At 35.9% G+C, this 16,763-nt stretch overlaps 1 protein-coding gene across 2 annotated transcripts in view; it reads left to right on the top strand.

Moving 5' to 3' along the window:
- Positions 1-16,763, top strand: part of GABRA3 (gamma-aminobutyric acid type A receptor subunit alpha3) — a 606,794-nt gene that overhangs the window by 522,280 nt on the left and 67,751 nt on the right. For both annotated transcript variants that reach the window (XM_082376147.1, XM_082376148.1), the window contains exon 5: positions 6,276-6,496. In XM_082376147.1, coding sequence (XP_082232273.1) covers positions 6,276-6,496 — 221 coding nt within the window. The remainder of the gene's footprint in view (positions 1-6,275; positions 6,497-16,763) is intronic.

Here is a 16,763-nt window from a genome sequence, read left to right as displayed (position 1 = left end):
TAGACATTTCTCCAAAGAAGATATACAGATGGCCAAGAAGCACATGAAAAGCTGCTCAACATCACTAATTATTAGAGAAATGCAAATCAAAACTACAATGAGGTATCACCTCACACCAGTTAGAATGGGCATCATCAGAAAATCTACAAACAACAAATGCTGGAGAGGGTGTGGAGAAAAGGGAACCCTCTTGCACTGTTGGTGGGAATGTAAACTGATACAGCCACTATGGAGAACAGTATGGAGGTTCCTTAAAAAACTAAAAATAGAATTACCATATGATCCAGCAATCCCACTACTGGGCATATACCCAGAGAAAACCATAATTCAAAAAGACACATGCACCCCAATGTCCATTGCAGCACTGTTTACAATAGCCAGGTCATGGAAGCAACCTAAATGCCCATCAACAGACGAATGGATAAAGAAGTTGTGGTACATATATACAATGGAATGTTACTCAGCCCTCAAAAGGAACAAAATTGGGTCATTTGTTGAGACGTGGATGGATATAGAGACTGTCATACAGCGTGAAGTAAGTCAGAAAGAGAAAAACAAATATCGTATATTAACGCATATATGTGGAACCTAGAAAAATGGTACAGATGAACCGGTTTGCAGGGCAGAAATTGAGACACAGATGTAGAGAACAAACGTATGGACACCAAGGGGGGAAAGCCGTGGGGGGTGGGGGTGGAGGTGTGATGAATTGGGTGATTGGGATTGACATGTATACACTGATGTGTATAAAATTGATGACTAATAAGGACCCGCTCTATAAAAAATAAATAAAATGAAATTCAAAAAAAATCTATTATTCATGGTTCTTGTATCTATGTTCATAGGTGTTCTCATATTAAACCACTTCTCATCACCTGAACTGCTACTATTCTGGCTCAGGCCACCATTGTCTCTGGCATATCAAACTGTAATAAGCCCCTGATTTCCCTCTCTCTACTCTCATTTCCCTACAATCTATTATCTACAAGCTGGCAGTGATTATATATATGATAGACACACACACACACAGACACACACACACACACACAGACACACACACACACACACAGACACACACACACACACACACACACACAACCCACAAAGTAGAGAAAATGGTTTAATGGAACCTCATGTATCCATCACCCAGCTTCAAAAATTATCAACTTGTTTTGCTCAATTTTATTTAATCTATATTTCTACCCCTCGCCCCAACTGTTCCCCCATTTTCTTGCTTTTTCTTGATTAAACTTATTGTCAGTTTTCTATATTGTTTGTGTGTCAAAGCAACCCATTTTGGATTTTGTGCATCATCTGTATTATTTTTTTGTTGTTGTTTTCTGTTTCACTGATTTTTGCTTTTGTGTAGATCATTTTTTTCTTTACTTTTCTTGGGATATTCTGTGTTCCTGGTTTCTTGAGGTAGATTAGCTTATGGTTTTCCCTTTTTTAAAGACCATATTTAAGGCTTCTTTATGGCTATCAATTTCCTTCTAAGCAGCACTTGAGGAGTTGAATACAAAATTTCATTTATAAGCATTTTCACAGTTGTTCAGTTCTAAGTATTTTCTAATATCCTTTATGGTTTCTTCTTTGTTTTCTTAAAAAAATTTAGCGGGCTTTCTAATTTTCAAATGTAAAACTTTATTATTAATTTCTAATTTAGTGCCTCATATTGAAACAAGATGGTCTATAGGATATGAAATCTTTTTTGTGTTTCTTGAGATTTGCTTTATGGCTTAACATATGATCATCTATTTTTGGTAAAAAAAAAAAACACTGTTTATTTACTAAGTGTTAAGTCTATGTGTGTTCCTTACTTTATGCTTGTCAAAAGGATTCTTCACTTATTTTATCATACAAATTATTGGTTCGATTTGTCTTTCATTTACTGAGAATCTATGGGTTTGTCATTTTCTCCTTGTAATTCAATTTTTGCCTTACATATTTTGAGTCCATGTTATCCATACATAAAAATTAAGAATTTTTTTCAGTTGGTATACTCCATTTTTTAGTGTAATATTTCATCCTGAACAAAAGTGTTAGTCTTACAGTCCCTGCTGTCTGTATTTTAGAGTTCTATGACTTTATTTTGATTAGGATTTACCCATACATATGTTTCCATCACTTCATTTTCAACTTGTGTTTTTATGTGCCCTTAAGGTGTGACTCTTGTATATATATAACATACAGCTACATTGTTTATTTATCATTAGATTATATTGTTTGTTTCTACTATCTTATTTTATGTATTCTTTTCCCCCATGTTTTTATATGCTTTATTTTTTCTTGCCTTCTATGGTATTGAAGCATTTTCTATATTCCCCTTTGTTTTTTCTCTACTCTTTTGTAAGTGTTGCATTTTATTTCTAGTATATTCTTAATGGTTACCTTAAATGTTGATATATATACTTGACCTTAAATTTAATATCTCCACTCTCCTCCCAAATAGTACAAGAATATATTAATCCATGTATCCCTACTCCCTCCTTCCATTTGGCTTACTGTAGTTATTTATTCCACTTTGTTTTTGTAGCCCTTAACATCATTTGTAGAGAGCCATTATTTGTTTAGCTTACCCATAAGTTTATCAACACTTGTGCTCACCATTCCTTCTTGAATCTTCCTGCTGGTTTCATTTTCAACTATATGAAAAACTTCTTTTAGTAGTTCCTTTCCTGAGGATTCATTCAATCATTTTTTAATTCAAAAATATTTATAAACCAGCTACTATTGGTCAGGTAGGATTTTAGGTGCTAGGAATATAGCAGTGAACTGAAAAAAATCTCTGCTCTCATGAAGCATCCAGGCTAGTGGAATGAAAGGAAGAGTAAGCAAATAAAAATACATTTTGTCAGATCTATCTGACAAAATAATGCATGAAGAAAAATAACGCATGGTAAGGGGAAGAGGGATTACTATTTATGATAGGATGGTCAAAGAATGCTTTTCTGATATGGAGAATTCTGAATGAGGCCTGAATACTGTGAGTGACCCAGCCATGGGAAAATATTATCTTATTTATCTAAACTCATCTTTATTTTGAAACCACTCTCAAATGATAATCTAGTTGGCTATAGAATTCTTTTGGCTTCTATTGTTTTTTTCAAGAAGTCTGTTATCAAACTGCTATTTCTTTGTAGATAATATGTCTTTTCTATTTTGTTGTTTTTAAGATCTCCTCTTTGGTATTTTTCAAATCCACTATGGTTGGCTTGGATATATTTTTTTATACTGAGCTTGCAAGTGATTAATGTTCTTGAAGCTAAGGATGCTTATATTTCAACAATTCTGAGAAATTGTCATCCATTAGTACTTTATTGTTTTTCCCCCATTTTCTCTATTCAGTGACTATTTTTCTTTCACAGAATATCTACTTCAAATAGACCTTTTTAAAATCTGTTTTTTCTTGTTTTTACCCCATAATGTTTGGATCTTTTCTCATGTTTTCAATCTCCTTTGATACTTTTATCATTTTAATTATAGTTCCTTTATAATATCTATTTGATTATTCTGTTATGTGAGGTTTTTGGAAGGGGTATAATTCAGCTACATGTTGTATCAGCTGACTCTTGCTTATTACCATTTCCTTAGGTGTTTCGTTGTTGTGGATTGTGAACTTCTTTTCAGCAAGCATTTATTTATGGCCACGGCTCTTTAGAGTGTTTGCTTTTGTAAGTCAATCTAGAGGTATCCCCATCCTGAGACCTATGTTTATGTTAATTTCTTAGCTTTTAAGCCCCAAACCAGGAGTACATTTAAATATTGATCTCATATAAGATTAGGCTTGAAGTTGCTAAATCTCAGTGGAAATGTTTCCCCTAAACTCCTCTCCATTTCAGAATTTATGCTTGGATAGACAAGTTTCCTTTCTGAATTTTCATGTTGTGAACTGGTTTTATCTAGTGTCTTTTATGTAATTCACCCTTCTCCTGAGGTTGGAGCCCTTCAGGGTCTTGCTTTTATGAGGGAGTCTAATTCCAGCTTTAAACCTGGCATAGTCCTGGCTTACACCTGTTGTCCTGATATAACTATTGGTAAAGCCTCCTCTCTCAAAAGTGTTCCAGTTTAGACAATAAATTATATAATCTCCTAATCCTTAGGTAGGGATATTCTTGGTGTGCTGGAGGAGAAGAAAAGCCAGAGTGGCTAATTTGTAGAGCTACAGGTGGTTGGAGAAGAGCTTAGAGAAGAAGACAAGGGTCAGTTTACGAAGTACTTTCTAAGTAAGAGAAAGGTATTAGAATTTATTCCAGGTATAACTGGAAACCATTAAGGAATTTTAAGCCAAAGGATTTTAAGTAGTTTCTGGCTGCTTCTTTGTTTTACCTGACTACCTAGATGTGTCCCCTATGCCTTGTGTAGTTTAGTCATCAGTCAAAGCAGAGTTTCTACTCAGATTTTGGGACTTACCCTCTCAGTGGTTTTGTTTTTCTCCAAGGCTTCCCCCTGCATTTTCAGCTCTTTGGCCAGCTTTGAGCTCTGTCTTCTGAGGTGTTAAGCCAATAATTTTTCTGATTTCTGCCTAACTCACAAACATCACCCACCACAGTTTTGTCATCTGTCATTTAGTGGAAGACTCCCCTATTGTTTCTGCCTGCATTTTTTTCCATAGCCCCAGAGTTCTCACTATGTATGTAGTGGTCAGCCAGGTTTGGGGGCAAAGTATATACTCAGATTTGGGGTCCTATCTTCTCTGTGACTCTCTTGCTTCCAGGACTCCCACCCCTAAATTTCCATATTATTGGCCACTTTGAGCCATTAAGGCTGTGGTATCTGCCACAGAAATTCTAGGTTTGGGAGAGGACCTTTAGAAAAGAAAAGCCACAAACACAATTTTAACCTGTTGCTGCTGCCATTTTTTTTTAACCATCTCTCTTTTATTGAAAACACAGCAAGATGAAAGAATAAAATGGATTTGAATGCATCCCTTCCACACAGATTTGTTGAGGGCATGGTACTAAGGATACAGTAGTGAGTAAGATGCAGTCCCTGCCCTCAAACGTGCTAAAGTTTAGACATGAAACATGTCAGTTCTTCCCCCTCTTCTCTACGCTCCTACCCTCTCCTGAAGGAAACCTAGGGCTGTCATCAAATCTCTGGTTGGCTTTTTCCAAAAGCTCCAATATCCCAAGGTTGCAGATGGGTGGGGATGAGACTCTTTAGGAGCTAAAGTGAATTCAAGAGATTGCCTAAAAGTGAAAGTTCCTCTAGTCTCAGCATTCTCAGGTTTTTGTACTATAAATCATTATCCAACCTATTTATTATCTAGTTCCCAAGCTGTTAGCATATATAGTGCCTTTTTGCAGATAAGGAAATGTATCTCCTCTAGACAAATTGCGTAAATGTGGCTCCTCTGTGGACCAGTTAGGGAAAGGCTCCCTTCCTACAGGCTTCAGCCCCTCATCAGGGTATGTGGTGCCTTGAGCACATGTGCTGCCATCTTTCAAGACTAAACTTTGTTCAAGTTTTTGTCTGCTTTCAATCATTCCCCATTGGTTTCAAATAGTCTGTATATCTATCTATCTATATATCCATAATTTTTAGTTCAAATTTTATAATTAATAGCTATAGGAAGGTATATCCAAATGATTTAGTCTGCTGTTACCAAAACCTGGAACATTTATTGTAACTTTAATTTATGTTTAGATGAACAGCAATTTTGAAAATGTTCTCCATGTTTATTAGCAATTTTTATCCATTTCATGAATTTTCTGTTCATGTCATTTACCCATTTTTCTATTTGTGTGTTTGTTTTTATCTTATCTGTAAGAGTTCCTTATTTATTGAAGATAATAAGATATTAACTCATTAGACATATTGTTAGAGAATCAAATGAAATGTGTTTTAAAATTTAAGATTTTAGTTTTATGGTAATTGTTATATAGGCCTTTGATGTTCATATGGGATCATTTAGTAGAAGAGATAACGTAAGGAGTTTGCTCTTATTAGAGATGCCACTGCATAGAGAAGGGAGCTCTTTCCTTTTCATAAGGCAAAGTCTTGTGTTCAGCTTGCATGATGTGCAGGGCAGTGTTGGCCGTGATCTTCCTAAGCAAAATCTTGTCAAACATATTATCTATGTACTTACTGATCACCATGACATTTTTTTCTCAATCATAATCATTTGCCCTACTTACTAGTAACTACTGTTAATAGACTGCTGCTTCTCTGCATCAGAGGAAATACTGCAAAGTAATTAATATTTGCTAAGGGCACTGTGGGTCCCTACCAGAACTCAACTGAAACATTGTTCTCTCTCTTTTTGTCCTTAGGAGTACACCATTGATGTATTTTTTCGACAGACATGGCATGATGAAAGACTGAAATTTGATGGACCCATGAAGATCCTTCCACTGAATAATCTCCTGGCTAGTAAGATCTGGACCCCTGACACCTTCTTCCACAATGGCAAGAAATCAGTGGCCCATAACATGACCACACCTAACAAGCTGCTCAGACTGGTGGACAATGGAACCCTCCTCTACACCATGAGGTCAGAGAGTGGCGCAGCTCATCTAAAGTATACTGGGGTAGGACCAGGATTGAAATCAGCATGTTTTAAGCTATCCATTGAAAATTCTGTCAAGGTTACAGATTAGAAATGCACATATAGGCATATACTTCCTAACACATTTTCAGGTATGTACACTTGCAGACGTATATATTACAGACAAAAGTATAGAGAGTTGGCCAACAGGCACATGAAAAAATGCTCATCATCACTAATTATTAGAGAAATGCAAATCAAAACCACAATGAGGTATTACCTCACACCGATAAGAATGGCTATCATTAAGAAGTCTACAAATAATAAGTTCTGGAGAGGGTGTGGAGAAAAGAGAACCCTCCTACACTGTTAGTGGGAATGTAAATTGGTACAGCCACTATGGAGAACAGTATGGAGGTCCCTTAAAAAACTGAAAATAGAGCTAACATATAATGCATCAATCCCACTCCTGGGCATATATCCAGAAAAAACAAAAACTCTAATTTGAAAAGATAATGTGCACCCCAATGTTCATAGCAGCACTCTTTATAATAGCCAAGACAGGGAAACAATACAAGTACCCATCAATAGATGATTGCTTTAAGAAGATGTGATACACACACACACACACACACACACACACACACACACACATGCACACAATGGAATATTACTCAGCCATAAAACAGAATGAAATATTGCCATTTGCAGCAGCATGGATGGACCTAGAAAATATCATACTAAGTGAAGTAAGACAGGCAGAGAAAGACAAATATTATATGCTATCACTTATACATGGAATCTAAAAAATAATACAAATGAATCTCTATACAAAACAGAAATAGACTCACAGACTTAGAAAACAAACTTATGTTTACCAAAAGGGGAAAGGGAAAGGGAGGCGGGAGGGATAAATTAGAAGTGTGGGGTTAACATATACACACTACTATATATAAAATAGATAAACAACAAGGATGTACTCTTATAGCACAAGAAACTATATTCAATATCTTATAATAACCTATAATAGAAAATAATCTGAAATATTTATATGTATATAGGTGTATGTATATAAATTAAAATTATATATATATATATATATATATATATATATATATATAAACGGAATCACTTTGCTGTATACCTGAAACTAACACAATATTGCAAATCAACTATATTTCAATAAAAAATAGAGTTGGCCATATGAACATTTTCAGACACACAGAGCTATACATTCACAATGTATAAATATTTATACATACTCAGAGACATGTGTAGACTAATACACAGGCATATACATAGTCAAGGGCATTTAAATACACAGACTTACAGCCATATACACAGGCATGAACACTGTGACAGTCAGAATAGCCTAGGTTTAACTGAAGCAACAAACTATCTGTATGATGCAGAATTGTGAGAATCAAGTGAGATAATGTTAGCTATTTTCTGAAACGTACAATGTTACATATATAAGTACAAAATTATAGCAACATATATTTTATGCCACATTGTGTGGAAATGCTGAGGAGTTTCATATAAGTGAATTTCCACACAACTTAAGAATATAACTTTTAATATATATATGAATATATATTATATATATAATGTATTTCATACATTCTGCTCCCAAAGCATAAAACCGTCACAGTTTTATGTTTTTCATGACTCATTATCATTAGAGTTTTTAGGTATGTAAATTTTGCTTTTAAAAGAATAATTTTGAACACATTTCCAGTTCAGTAAGATTCTTTGCCCCAACACTAAAAACCTTCTTGGTTCTTGCTGTCAGTTGTGACTTCCTGACGCTGCCTCCCACATTAATGAGTGATCTTTTGGTGCAGGTTCTGTGCGTTTGTTATTATACACAATGAAACTCAAATAATGTATACCTGGTAAATATGTGATGAATACATGAAGTGTGCTTGCCTGTATGCTAGTCCTTCATTACTTTAAATTTACTATTTATTGATGTGCTTCTGAAAGAATTTGGGAGACAAGAAGATGGCCAAGGAAAAATGGATAGCAAGTCAATTGTTAGAAGTTGAATTAAAGAGGAGGAGCTGAGAGAGTAGAAGAAAGAATGATGGAGAAAAGGGAAGTGGATAGAACTGGGAAGAATAATGTGGAGAAGAGATCAATAAAATTAACATATATATTTATTTTATTGGTCTATTCCCAGAACTTTTATACACACACACACACACACACACACAGATGATTCGATCAAGGAGAAGTGGGTAGAGGAAAGAGAGACTATGAGAGGAGAGAAAAAGAGTAGAAAATTTGAGAAGATAAGGCAGAAGATGAAATAAAATAAAAAGGCTAGATATTAGAATATCCTAAAAGAAAAAGGAGAAATTGGAGTAAAGTATGCAGTAAATGGGAAGAAAGAAAAGAAGACATACAGAAGTAGGGAAAGGGACACTGGAGGGAGAGAAATTGTAGATGGAAGAAAGATTAGTATTCTTCCTCCATTCATTTATTCATTCACCAAACATGTTTTGACTTCTTAATACATACATGGCCCTGGACTAGGTTCTGGCTATGCAAACATTAAGAAGATATGGTCTTTGTCCTTAAGACAGTCACAGTATAATACGGGGAAAAGGCTAATAGATAACCACAAAAAATTAACTGAGATGATAAAGTTATGAGTAATTATGAAAGAATAGAAAAGGGTCATCTAACTCATTCTTCTGGATCAAGTTGAGCAAAGAGTCCCTGGATGAGGCAACACCTAAGTTCCTGATTATTAGTATTGGCATTCATTTTTACTTTATTATATAAGTAGAATGTAGTCAAGGAAATTGTATGTGGAAAGTGGAGGGAAGAGAGGAAGGACATTCTGGGTAGAGACAACCAACTGCGCAGTTGCAGGAAATTGAATGGTATATTATAAGCAAGACAATGAGGTGGTCAATTTTTTTTAAATGTTATATATGGCATCCTAGTTACTGTGTAAAGAATGCATTTGTAGGGAACAAGACTGGAAATAGGAAAGCTGGTTAGGAGACAGATTAAATAGTCTAGATGAGGAGTGGTGAAATTCTAATTCAGAGCAGTGGATTAAGATGGAGACGGGGAGATACACTGAGGAAATAGACAGTAAAAACAGCCAATGTCAGAATGAGAGCAAAGAGGAGAAATTAAGGTAGAAGGCACCCAAGTAAAATGGGTGGCTGATGGTATTACGAACTGGGGTAGATCATATGAGATTTAGGAAAAATTTAGATAGACTAAACCTGTGAGGTTAATTTTGGACAAGATAAGCTTAAGAAGATTATAGATTATCCAGGGACAGAAGTCTAACAATAGTTGGATATTCAAGTCATAAGATCAGGAGAGAGACACAAGGGAGAGATGTAAAGTTTGGTATTGTCAGTATGGTGGGACAACCATGTGAATGCATATGATCACTTCAGGAAAGTATGTAGAGTGAGAGGAAAATCATGCCAAGCATCCAGTCATGTAGCATCACTATCATTAAAGCAGAAGGGAAGAAAGAGGAACCTATGATGGAGACCGAAAAGGAAAAGAAAAGAAGGTGTTAAAAGAACCACTAGTGTGCAGTATCTTGAAAGCTAAGTGTGGTAGTCAATACTGCTACTTCCAATATTTCCAGTTCACTTCCCTCTGGGTATATGTTAGTATTTCACTTCCATAGCTCCTTAGACAAATGAATTGCTTTGGCTAACCAAATGTGAGTGGAAATAACATGTGTGATTTCTGAGGGAGGATTGGAAACTTTTATTTATTTTTTGTTTTTTTAACATGTACATTTCTTTATTTTCATCTCTGTGCAAAAGTTTTGCAATTAGTGGAATCTATTATAACTGTTTCCATATCAGTACCTTCTGGAAACACAGTGATCACTCAGGAACTAGAATATTGTTCTTTTTAATTCATAAAATTAAGTATCATTTTACTCAGGATGAATTTGCAGCACTGGTCATAAAGTTCATTTATCTTTTTTAAAAAAGTATAGTTGATTTACAATGTTGTGTTAGTTTCAGGTGTACAGCAAAGTGATTCAGTTATATATATATTTTCAGATTCTTTGACATTATAGGTTATTACAGGATATTGAATATAGTCTCCTGTGCTCTACAGTGGGTCTTGTTGTTTATCTATTTTGTATATAGTAATATGTATCTGTTAAGGATTGGAAACTTTTAAAAGCCAGTACAAGATTTTCCATGTTCCTCTCCCCTGGCCACAGTGAGTAGTATTATGCCAAGTGGCCTTGGCTCTATCATTCTGTGTCCCTTATTAAAGATAACATAGAAGAGAACATCCCTCCCCACAACCTGAGATAGACAAATAGTGTGAATGAGAAAGAAACCTTTGTGGTTTTAGGACACTGATATTTTAGGATTGTTACTGAATATTGATTGAACACATTTTGGCTAATATATTGAAAGGGTAAAGGGTTTCAAAAAGATGAGAGTGATCAATAATAATAATACAATAATAGCATAATAAGTACAATAGTTGCCATCAATATAGTACTTACAATGTGCCAGGCATTTTTATAATCATTCTAATTTTATGATCTTCATAACGAGTCTATGAGATAGATACAATTATTCCAACTTTACAGATAAGGAATCTGAGACACAGAGTGAGTAACATTTTCTAAGATCACCTAGGTAGTAAATGGTCGAGCATTCATACTCTGGCAGTATGGCTGCAATTTTATGCTATTTACTATTACTTATACATCTTTACAATATTGTTGGCTATTACAAAGATATCTACTAATATAGAGAATTGAAAGTATGTATTAGGTTTGGTAACATGGAAAACACTGGTGTTCTTCACATACACTCTTTCAGTGGAGTGATTAGTACAATGAGGAGTTTTTATGAGTTGGCATAGAGGTAGTGGAGATAGTGAACATAGAAAATACTTTCTGGGAACTTGCATGAAAATGAAAGGGATGGGTATATAATAGATATATTCAGGGGTAAAGGAAATAGTTATTTTTTTTTGAATGGAGAGACTAGCACATATTTGTGAGATAGCTGGAAGGGGCTAGTAGAAAGGCAAAGATTGAAGATACAGTAGAAATAGGGTTTTTCTGACATCAGGTTCCCAGAGAAAACTGTCAGGAGAAGGTATCCAAACTACAGGGAAAGTTGTACTTGTAAGGGAAGGGGGATACCTGTTCTGACACTGCATGAAAGGACATGAAATTAGACATAAATGTTGAAAAAGAGGTGGGGAGGATAGGACAGAGTAGAAGTCTGAATGGTTATAATGTATGAAGGAGAATTTGAAGAGACTAGAGCATAAGTGGAGGAATAGATAGAAGAGAGATATACTTGTAATAAAGTGCATAAAAGAGAAGAGTTTGAAGAGGAGATGACAGTGTACACAACTGTGGAAAGAATGGAGTGGAGTAGATATAAACAGAAGAGAGGATGTATGGAATGAGGTGGTTGGAGGGAAGAGTGATGGGCAGAAAAGGAACACATAGAGACTGAGAATAATAGAGGGAAAGAAACAGAATGAATGAGGAGAACAGGATAGTGGAGAAACTGAATAATAAAAGGAAAAGAGAATAGAGGATAGGTTTAAGTTTTGGAGGAGGAAGAGAAAAGAGAGAAGAAAGGAGATGGGAGGATAGGAATGTTGAAATATGAAGAAGAGAGGATGCAGACCGAGTAGGGCAGAAGATTAGTCACCTGAAAATAGAGTTGGATGAATGGGAAGATGACCATTAGGTCCTTCATTCTAGTCTGAATTGGACAAGAAAGTGGAGTTCGATAAGATAGAAGTCTATGCAGAATACCCTTGTGCTTATTCTGAAGGACAGAACAGAGGAGGTACAGAAGTTCAGAAGCATGATGAAGCTATTGGTTCCCTTACACAGTAAATGCTTCACTGTTGACCCAGGAAGGTGGATCCAGAGGGAAACCTAGGTTCAAAACTTAAAATAAGAGCTTGACTCTATTTATCACCCCATAATTTATTTGTCTAGTGACCTTTTGCAAGACACAAATTATCTGCTTTCTCATTTTGATAGTAATGTAGCTGCTGCCTGTCTTGTAGACACATGAAAAGCACAAATTGGATAAGGTCTGAAGAATACTTAGAATTTTTCAGGAAATGTCATTCTACGGCATTCCTATCATTATTTTGACCCTTAGAAATAGTATCTGGATTCCATAGGAAAATTAAAAAAGGACAACTTTTTAGAAAAATCTGACCAAGCATTACATGGCTACATAACTAGGACAGTTTAGAATCAAGCCTTCCCTTGCTTCATCTTGGGACCTCAAGACAACCATAAAAATGCAGGCCAAAGCTCATTACCTGCTGTTTGCTTCAGCAGCACACATAGTAAAATTGAAACAATATAGAAAAGATGAACAGAGTCCAGGTCAAGATGATATACACATTTATGAGGTATTTTCCATTTTTTCGGACATGGATATAGGGAACTTTATTTCTATTAATGACATCTTATTTATTAATGAAGATATGGGGAAATACGTTCATTGTTGTGTTCTTTATACTTATTATATATAAATGTTGCATAATATATAATATAATAAAAAAAGTTCCAGTGATTATTTGAATAGGAGGGAAAAGTACTTATTGAATTTAGCTAGATTTTATCTCATTCACTTGAATCATTCATTCAACATATTTATGAGTGCTATTATGTTTAAGGCTTTGGGATATATGCTGAACTACAGAGATACATAAGACACAGCTCATGCTCTTAGTGACTTTACTGTCTAGTAGTTAAAGAAAACATATGCACAGATAGCTGCACAATAATATAAAAGTCCTTAAATAGAGGTAGGGGCAAAATGTGATGGAATTACAGGGTAAAAAGCATCTAAAATCATGTGGAGACACCAAGGAAAGTTGTGAAAAGGAGATAATACTTATCTTGTATCTTGAATTTTTAAGGAAATATAGGTAACTATTAAACAGATGAGGGACAGGGTGAGGTATAGGAGGGTATTCCAGGCAGGGAAAATAGCATACATAAATGCAGGTATTTATGAATTGACATCATGCATCAGAAAATTCATGTCTCTTGTTAGAACTTTTATTTGTTAATTCTTCCAAAAATATTTCTTGAGGGCTTAATCAGACCCAAAGAGTATTCTGGGCACTAGGGATAAAGTGGTAGGCAAAAATAGATGTGGTTTCTGCTCTCATATAACTACATTCTATTGGGGAAAACAATTAAACCATGATGAAAATGTAGAATATGTGCTATGATCAGGGAAGCACAGAGTGAAATATGCTATGTGAGCATATATGAGCAACTAGCAGGGACAATGAAGTGAGTCTATGGGGACTATCTACAATGAATTCCCGAGGAAATAACTTCTAAACTGTGACTTAAAAGATGTGTAGAAGTAAATTATAATAAAAGATAGGGAAGAAATGTTCCAGAGAGAGAGAGTACAGCAGATACGAAGACCAGAAGAATGAACAGGGGAGGTAGTGATGATACAATAAAGAAACTAAAAAAATGTTCATTGTGACTGAACTGTCACCTAATGCAAGTTTGTGTGCCCAACACACAGTGAGGCCAAACAAACCAAACCATTGGAATTTTGTGCAGAGAAAGGTTTACTTCAGGACCAAGCAAGAACGGGTGGCTCATGCTCAAAAAACCCAAGTCCCCTCACTCCAATGGTTTTGTGGGAGAAGTTTTTATAGGCAAAATTTGGGGTGATGGTTGTGGGATGTGTGACTTTTTTCTAATTAGTTGGTGGTGAGGTAACAGGGCAGTGCTCTAAGAATCTTGTGCTTAGCCTGAAGTTGACATCCTCCACCTGGGTGGGGGCCTTAGTTCCTGCAGAACTCAAAGATACTGTTATGTATATGCCTTGAGGAGGAACCAGGGCCCTGCCCCATGGCTGCACTATTGTTTCTTGACTGCTCATCCTTTGTTTCTGCATTCCCTTACTTTCCTAAATAGACACTGTTTGAATCTGCCCTTTGGAAATCAGGGAAGGTCTGGGAGGCTGAAGCCTTTTTCCTGCAAACAAGAAACAGGGGACAGGGAGGGGCTTTTGTACCCAGGAGGATCCCACAGGGTCCTGCTTGGTTTCAGGACCACAAAGTAAAGTGCAGGTAAGTGGCCTGGGGTAAAGAAGGGTGTTTATGAGCAATGCTGGCATAAAAATGATAGGGGCCCATTGAAGAGTTTCTTCCAAAAGAATGATACAAACAGTTTTGCATTTTAGATAGATCACTCTGGGGACAGTATGGAAGGTAGATTGGAGGAAGGCAAGATGAAGGTAAGGTGCCCAGTTACATGAGCTATAAATTCTAATAATAATATTAATAACAACTACTATGTATTGAACACCTACCATGTGACAGACACTTTATGTAAAACATCTCTAATCTTAACAAAACTATTTAATATAGGTATTATCCCTATTTAGCTGATCCAGAAAGTAAAGCTTAAAAACTAAAAATGATTTGCCCAAGATGACACAGTTATTAAGCAATTGCAGATCTCTCTGAGTTCAAGTTACTCCTTTTTCCACTAAATAAGGTTTTTAGTATATGGTTATACTATATTTTCAAAAAGTAGCATTGATGGTATTCTGTGCCTGATTGGAAATTGGTGGGCATAAGGATGATGATTGGTGGGGGGTTGTATGAGTACTTCCTGTAAGTAAAGAAGTCCCCTGGGGTAATGGAAGTACTAAAGGTTGGGAAAAATGATAATCTAAATGTTAACATCCCCATTGAATGTAGAGGAGTAAATAAGCATTTGGAAAATGGCAGTGATAAAGAAAGAGGGGTAGTGGAAAAATTTCTGTGTGACCGATGAGCGATAATAGTCTGGAAGTGATACAGAATGTATTTATCCAGTAGTTACAGGGAAGCATTATTGATTTTTTTTAAAGTGAGCAACATGATCAGATCATTTGTGTTAACACAAGTTGCTGAACCCAAAAATGTATGATAGTTCAAACATGACAGATTAAGAAGGTAGATTCTGCAGTAAGATTACTCCTGGTCCTTCCTCTGTAAAATGGGGTGAATCATAACACTACCTGCCTCATAATGTTGACTAAAAAACGCATAACCGAAAAGTTGTGAGTTATGTTTTATTTGAAGACATCACTGAGGACTATAGCCCGGAAATAACCTCTCAGATTGTTCTGAGGAACTATTCCAAAGAGGTAAGTGAGGAGCCAGGATATATAGCAGTTTTTGCTTTCAAAAAATCATGCAGTTGAACATCAAGAAGATTACTGCTAATCACAAAAACCAGACATCTCAAGTTAATGATTTTAGTGCTTTTCTGTATATGAGAAGGTGCAAAAGACTGGGCTTATTGAAATTATTCCTTTGATATGCATCTTAAGTATCTAGGGCCAGTATCCTGTTTTTCTCCATCCTGAATTCCCCTCAGGAGCCACCGACAGGGGGTGGCTGCAGTGGCTGATGGCTTGGTGTCTGGCAACATTCCTTATTTATTGGAATGACAGGCAACATTCTTTGTCCACACTTGGAGTAAATGTGATAAGCCATGTGAATTGCTTGACATATGTCCTGCCACATGTCCACTCTGTGGAGGTTTTTGTGTTAATATCCCCATTTTTATAATTACTAAACTGAAGTTTCAATAGAACGACAGTCACACCATTAATAACTGGCAGAGCTGGTACAGAATCTCAAGTCACTCTTATGTTAAAGCAAACTGTTTTTCCCTACTACATCCCACTACTTCCTCTAAGAAGGGAATGTAGGGGATATCAGTTTTAAGCATAATGAGTTTGAGGTGGACATGACAAGCTGCAGCTGGAAATGCAGGTCTGTCACCCAGAACTTTGACACAATGGGATTTTATAAAATTAAATACATTGCACAAAGTGTCCTCTATATATTAGGCCACACACTAATAGTGTCCTATGTTTAGGTAAAAATTAAAGTAAGCACTCATTTCTCCATGTTGGCATCATCAAGAAGAAAGTGGTATTTTTTGACCAATTAAGAGAGACTTATTGTCATATTCAGACCTGCATGCCTTCCTTTATCCTTTGTCTGATTGGGTCAGTTTTGCTCATGTACTTGGGATGTTCCAAAGACAAATTATTTGAAAGATAAATTGTGCATGATACCTGAACTTTCCCCACCAACACACACGGAAATGTTAATAATAACTCTCCTCTCCTCTTGCTTTAGATACAAATAGCTTGCATTTGAGTCTTCATTACAGAGACTGCCTCTGAAATGGCCAGGAACCAGGGAAGGCATTTAGGTCACATTGTTAGTT

This window comes from Balaenoptera borealis (genome assembly GCF_965194805.1).
Source record: "Balaenoptera borealis genome assembly, chromosome: X".
In the NCBI taxonomy this organism is placed as follows: Eukaryota; Metazoa; Chordata; class Mammalia; order Artiodactyla; family Balaenopteridae; genus Balaenoptera; species Balaenoptera borealis.
This window is presented reverse-complemented; position numbering and strand designations above follow the sequence as displayed.